Here is a 7126-nt window from a genome sequence, read left to right as displayed (position 1 = left end):
GCTTGGGGGGTAAATGTTGCTCCAGAATTCGCCCAAAATACGTGGACCAGTCGAGAGGGGACAGGTGGATCAGATAACTTGTAAACATTTGCTAAGTCTTTGTGCGCCACAAGGAAGCGCTGTTAGCATTGGTCCCGGAGGAGGCACCCGGAGTACAAGGTACTCCGGGAAGCTAGTATAGCGTGAAGGCTCTCCGGGATATGTCAGGTCTCTCCCGAGCAATCAAGTCGCATTTAATGCTGCATGGGAGGAAGCGTGTTGGGACTGTAACACGCAATAAAGTCTGACGGCACAACCCCCAAACAGCAGCGCTACAGTAATGATCATTTAAGTCTAGCGACGGCTACTCTGTGAAGAGTCACGTCAATCACAAGGCAAAAAGGACATTCTTCATAAAAACCCTACAGCACCTAGGGATTTGACCATGCATCACCCATGGTATATTCATTAGAAATGCCCAACTTTATGGATACTTACAGATACATGTGTAAGAACAATTCTAGGGATTACCCCACCAAAACACTATAAATACCCCCTCAAAGCTCATTTAATGGGGTGGAGATTCTTGGTTTGCAAAAGAGCAAAAAAGAGAAAATACTCACCAAGAACATTCTCTGTATTTAAGAGAAAGACATTTTCTCAAGTGTGGAATCTGTATTAAATACATCCATTAATAACAGAGACTCGTGGACTAAGGCTCATTAACGCCCCAACCACGTAAAAATCTTCATCTCACTTTCTTACAGCTCTTTATTATAATCATATTTTAATAGTTGCCGAAAATCTCGGTCAACACCCTAAAATTGAGTATTTAAAAGATTAATGAATATTTAAAACCTAAATCGAAAGTCAAGTGTATCAAAATCACAATATATCTAAATCATAAAAGCTACAAAAAAGGAAAGAATAGATGAGAAAATAAATATATGTAATATATAAAAAATTAAAATAAAACAAAATATTTTAATTTTACAGTTAATAATGAAAACTTTTTAAATTAAATAGTAGTAAAAATAATAAAAGTCTACAAAATTAGTGATAGAAAGTACCGTGAAAATATATTTTTTTTTTGAGATATCTGACAAATTATTTTAAGAATTTAATAAGATTTCATACCTTAAACAAAAGTAATTAAAGATTACATATTCCACCATTAAGGGCTATCTTTACGAGTGAAACAATGCCAAAATTTATTAGCATATATACTTTAAACATATAATAATACTATTTAAATAGCTAATAAAAAGAAAAAAAACAAATATTTATATATAAATATATAAATAAATACATATATAAATAATAAATACGAATAATAAAAAGTATTAAAAAATTACTTTATCATATTTGTATAACAAAATAAAAAATTTAAATTAATAATGATGAGTATAACTAAAAATCGTTATTAAAATAAATTAAAAATAAATAATAAAATTAATTATATAAAAGTGTGAAAGATTAATGCTAAAAATAAATAAAATAATAATAAATGCACATGATAAGGTTTTAACGAAAAAAATGACATTGAAAGTAATTAAACACAAAAAAGAAATTGAGGATAAAATTAAAAACTAAATCCCAATCAAAAGTGTTGAGATTTGGTTTTTTCTTGGAAGAAAAAACTAAATAAATATGGTAAGAATAAATAATATAATTAATAAGATCATTAATATAAGGAAAATACGTAAGTAAAGAACGCAAATCATGGGTATGAACATCGCTGTAGTTAATGTCAATCTCAACTACCAATAGCATCTCTGCCCTCCGCATGATGTGAGCTACCTTCAACGGTCATTGTCACCGCTGCTAACACTGATCCTCCATAACAAAAATGGATTTTTGAGTCTCTGACACCTATCAATATTCCACTTACGCTTGCTGCCCCGACTCAAGGCAACCACCAGGAGGTGTCATCTCTTACCAAAGTTAACTAAGAAACTATCTCCTTCAGATGCCCCAAGGAAATTGAAATAACAAACCAAGGATATCTCCAACTCGGAGAACAAGCTCATCTACAGGAATGGGTTGTTTTTATGCACGTTAACACTTATCCAATTCCAAAACCAGTAATAATATAGATTGAGGAAGCCAAAGAAGTATCAAACAATTAAAATATAAAATCAAAAAAATATTAAATGTTTAAGGGAATACATACCAGTACTAATTTCTTTCTCACTGAAAAGCAAATTATTAATGATAATAATATCGATTGAGGTAGCCATTAGTTGGTAGCAGAATACTAACTAGTGGATCATCAATGAATCAACTATGGACAATAGTGATCAGCATCACGATCGGAGATCAAAACCAAAGCATTTTTATGACTAGAAAGGCAACACCGAAGAAACACACAACCAATCGCGGCGGCGGCAAAGGCAGGGCTAGCCGATTGCTCCGACATCGAAAAGGGTGGTCACGCTAAGATCAAGTGCCCTCTGTGGTGGTGTCTTGTTGTTATTTTAATATTTTTAGGTAGCTAATATATAAATATATATAAAAGCTGAATATCTTGACATTTTATTTTTGCTATTTATTTAGAATTGAATAGAAAAATTTTCTTATATTTTCTTCGGCCTTTAACTAAAAAATGACCACATCTTTCCTAAAGATAAAGACAAAATTCAGACTTACTTGATAAAATTCAAATTTAAAAATATTCTATTCTAAACTTTAATTCTAGTTATATCATATCTAAAATATCATATTAAAACAAAACTTTTTTAAAATTTTATATAATATGATGTTAGGTAGTGGACAACAACAACTATAATTCTGATTATTTTTCATTTATATTGGTTTTTTGTTTTTGTTTTTGTAGGTATACTACAACTTGTTATTTTTTATTGTTATTTTTGTATGTACACTTATTATTTTTAAAAATATCAAAATTTTTAAATATTTTTATTATCACCTTTAAAATTAAAAATTTGTCTCATTTGTTGCAGTTTAAAAAGAACATATAATTCTCTTACACTAACAAGGAAATTAATAAAATATGTGATGAATGGGCAAAATATGTCATTTAATATGTCATGCAAATGATGGCTCTAGGCAAATGACTGATAAAACAGAGTGAGATGACTAGTAGTTGATTTAAATAGAATATATAGTTATTCATAGGTTGACGTGACTGTCTTTTTGAGATATATATTCTCACTTGACCAATGTATGCAGGTTTTTTTATGTATATGTAGTCTAACATGACCAATGTATGACTTTTTATATATATATATTTCTTTATTATAAGAATATTATTACTGTTATTATGTTTTTTATCATTGTATATTGAAAATTTGAATTCTGAAAAAGCAGGGGGAAGAATGGCCTTAGTATTTACAATTTCTCTCTTACCTCATATTGTTCGCCGATTTATAACCATCATTTCAAGTACCGGTTTCGGTTAGTTATAGCTCGGCTGTAGCCTTTCCCAACAGTTATAAATTTCATTTAAAGTGACTTTTTCCAATAATTTTCATTTAAAGAGACTTTTTTCGACGGTTACTATCTGATTGAAGTCTTTCCCAATAGCTATAAATCGTCATTTAAAGTATTTTTTTTAATAGTTGCAAACTGTCATTTAAAGTGAATTTTTTCCACATTTATAAACCGTCATTTTATGTTCCGTATTTTTATGATACCCACATAGCCAACTGATTTACGAACCGTTGGAAAGTAGTATAAAAAACAGTGATGGTGAAAGTCAATTTTGTAATAGTAATTTTAATGTCTCATCATTGAAGAATAGTATTGCAACATAGAAAAGTATGCAAAAAAAAATATTGCAGGAATATCACAATTTCTAGTATTTTAATTTAGTTCAATGCATAAGAAAAACAACTATTACAGTATTAAATTTTTAGCTTTGTGTTAATTTAAAAAATAGTTGTGCAAGAAAAATAATTTTTTCCTAATTTGGCTCCTCCTATAATTAGGGGTATGTTCCACCACTATCAAAATAAAGAGAAGCGATAAATATAGTAATAAAAATTTAACTGGCTACTAATTTCCACTGAAAACACCCAAATAATTTAAAAACTAATAATGAAAGATAAAGTTAGTACTAACAATGAGAAGAAACCGTTTACAAAGTGTTGCTTAAAATAAGTTAAATATTGTGTGGTTATTCTACAACTAAAATTGAACTCCAACTTAATCGCCACAAGTTTTATCCCAATTCCTCAAAAGTTGCTTCATTGTCACTTCCATCTACAATTGTGGCTCACCCTTAAAATTGAAGATCAAGAACACCACTGTTCCTATACATATATATATATATATATATATATATGCACAATGTTTCACTAATTAAATGTTATTAATTCAGATATCAATAAAAACAAAAAACATCAAAAAAATCATTTTGCATAATAATCAAATAGTACATACTAGCATGGCGTTATTTGTACGTGAATTAGGAATGATGAGTACAACAATATTATGTGCGGTACTAGTTATAATCTTAGGTTATAGTAAAGTGTGTCCTTTAGTAGAGTGTCGACGATTGGGGCAAGACGAAGCCTCCTCTCAAGATAAACATGAGCAATGGATGAGTGTTCATGGACGTACTTATATAGATGATGTGGAGAAGGAGAAGCGCAGTAACATATTCGCTGACAATGCAGCCTACGTAGAGAAGTTTAATAGCCAAGAAAATAGAAGTTTCACGCTGAAAACTAATTCCTATGCCGATTTGACAGACAATGAATTTATGAACGCTCATACTGGAGGAAAATATAGGAGGTCTAATAGGTCAAGTTCATCTCAGTTTGATTCATCTTTTATCTCCGATTCTATAACTAATGTTCCTTCTAGCATCGATTGGAGGCAAAAAGGAGCTGTTAGTCCCATAAGAGAACAACTCCAATGTGGTGAGTTTGCATGGATGAAGATTAAGTATTTGTATATTATAACAATATCTTTTGATTCCACAATTTGATCATCTTATAGTGACCACTTTATAAAGATTGATAGATAAATAAGAAACTAGCTAGATCAATGGAGAGCCAGTCCAAAAGTCAATAAGGACCAATACATACAAGAAAAAATAACATTTATTTACTTACCTTTTCTAAGTTAATTTTGACATGAGATTTTTTTTTTTAAAAAAAAATAAATAAAAAAGAAAATTGGAGGGTCATGGCACCCTCCGGCTCCAGCTCGAGCAACAAGCTCCTCCATCATTGGTTAACCATATTGTAAATCTTATATATGTTCACTATCTTTATGTTTCAGTGTGGCTAATGATGATGTCAAAATATGTTGATGGGACTAATTTTTCGTACATTATAACATCTTTATGATATATATTTATATAAACATGTTGATGACTTTGCAGGATCTTGTTGGGCATTCGCATCAGCGGAAGCTGTTGAGAGCCTAACAAAGATTCGAACAGGGAAGGCGTATATACTCTCAGTACAACAACTATTGGATTGCGCCACACAAAATCCAAACTCTCGTGGCTGCGGCGGTGGTAACCCGGAGGATGCTTTTGACTACTTGATAAGCAACGGAGGCATAACAACTGAATCTAACTACCCATATAAAGCAAAAGACGGAAGTTGCGATCGAAAAAGGGCATCCCAAATCGCAGCTCGAATTAGTGACTACAAGTATGTGCCAGAGAATAACGAGAATGCATTGCTTCAGGCGGTGGCCAAACAACCGGTGACGGCTTTCGTGAATTCTGAGGGGAAAGAGTTTCGTTTATACTCAAGTGGGGTCTTCACCGGAAGCTGTGGGACAACATTGGACCATGTTGTGTTGATCGTTGGGTATGGTCAAGCTGAAGATGGGACCAAATATTGGGTGATTAAAAATTCATGGGGAGAACAATGGGGTGAGAAAGGTTACATGAGAATTCAGAGAAATTCTGGTCCTGCACAAGGAAAATGTGGTATTGCCATGTCTGCTTCATATCCAATTGCCTAATTAATATTTTAATAAGATCAATGTTCTATATTGCAATGGTTATTGTTTTTATGCAATTTGGAAGTATGATCTTGTGTGATTATGATTCTCTTCTTACCTTCAACTTATATCTAATCAATAATTATGTTAATATTAATGGTGAGCACTGTCACATTTGGTTATTTACTATATTCTTCTTTAAATATCTTAACTAACTTAGATTCACTATAAAAAAATAATAACTAATAAAAATAAATATTACTAATTTTTTTTTGGAAAATCAATATGAAATATTACATAATTGAATTCATGCTAAACAAACTCATTTAGTAAGAAATATTACACAATTGACTCCATGAAAAATATACTTGATGTCAAAGTCTCACAATAATAATTAAAAAAAATATGTAATTATTGTTCATTTAAAGTTGTTGTTCAAACTAAAGAACATAATGACATTTAAAAAAATGAAAAAGTTGTATACTACCCTATTTGCTTACCTTTGTCTATCATAGCATAGACAATATGTTTTGAATTGGTAAGGTTCATCTTAAAAATTCAAGTTAATTGAAACTCAAAAGAACTTTTAGAAAATTATTTCACTGATTATATTTGATAGTTTTTTTTAAGTCTTTGAAATCTTTATTTCATTCACCCTTATTATTATATTTATATTTATATATTTATATATGTCACTGTGAGAGCCTTGTGTTGTGCATTAAAAATGCAGTGACGTCAAAAGTTTATCTATATTTCCCTATACATATACAAGTTAGTTATATTCAATTTAGGATTTTTTAGTTACATGTTTTACAAGAATAATTGTGTTGTAGAATTTAATTGCATGTTCAAAAAGAAAGTGTCTTTCTTTTTTTGTATTGCTCATATGGTAATGTAAATAGATTACTTGAAAATTGAAGTGAATAAAGATATGTTGACCTCAAAAGTGTCCAACAACCAACGCAGACGTATAAATCTGATGCTTTCCACGTGTTATACCACAAGAATAATAAAATAAATAAGACAAGGATATTTGTAGAGGTTTGGTCCCCTTTGGTTAGCGGGTAATGACGTACTCCCTTTTTAGTTGTATTGATACATAGAGATAATACTATTCAGATCAATATAGGTGAGATCTGATATAGCTTTCTATAAGATTACAAAGCATGGTCAAGCAGGCAGATCACTAATGAGAGAGACATATAGCCTTAGAGGCATG

General features: G+C 30.8%; 1 protein-coding gene across 1 annotated transcript; it reads left to right on the top strand.

Moving 5' to 3' along the window:
* Positions 1–4306: 4306 nt before the first annotated feature.
* On the top strand, positions 4307–6119 carry LOC115696586 (ervatamin-B-like). Its single transcript, XM_030623479.2, has 2 exons — positions 4307–4865; positions 5333–6119. The coding sequence occupies exons 1-2, from the start codon at positions 4307–4309 to the stop codon at positions 5926–5928; spliced, it is 1155 nt and encodes a 384-aa protein (XP_030479339.2). The 3' UTR covers positions 5929–6119.
* The last annotated feature ends 1007 nt before the right edge of the window (positions 6120–7126 follow it).

The sequence above is a fragment of the Cannabis sativa genome, chromosome 7 (assembly GCF_029168945.1).
Source record: "Cannabis sativa cultivar Pink pepper isolate KNU-18-1 chromosome 7, ASM2916894v1, whole genome shotgun sequence".
Lineage (NCBI taxonomy): Eukaryota > Viridiplantae > Streptophyta > Magnoliopsida > Rosales > Cannabaceae > Cannabis > Cannabis sativa.
Note: the sequence above shows the minus strand (reverse complement) of the source record. Positions and strands in the feature narration are given on the sequence as shown.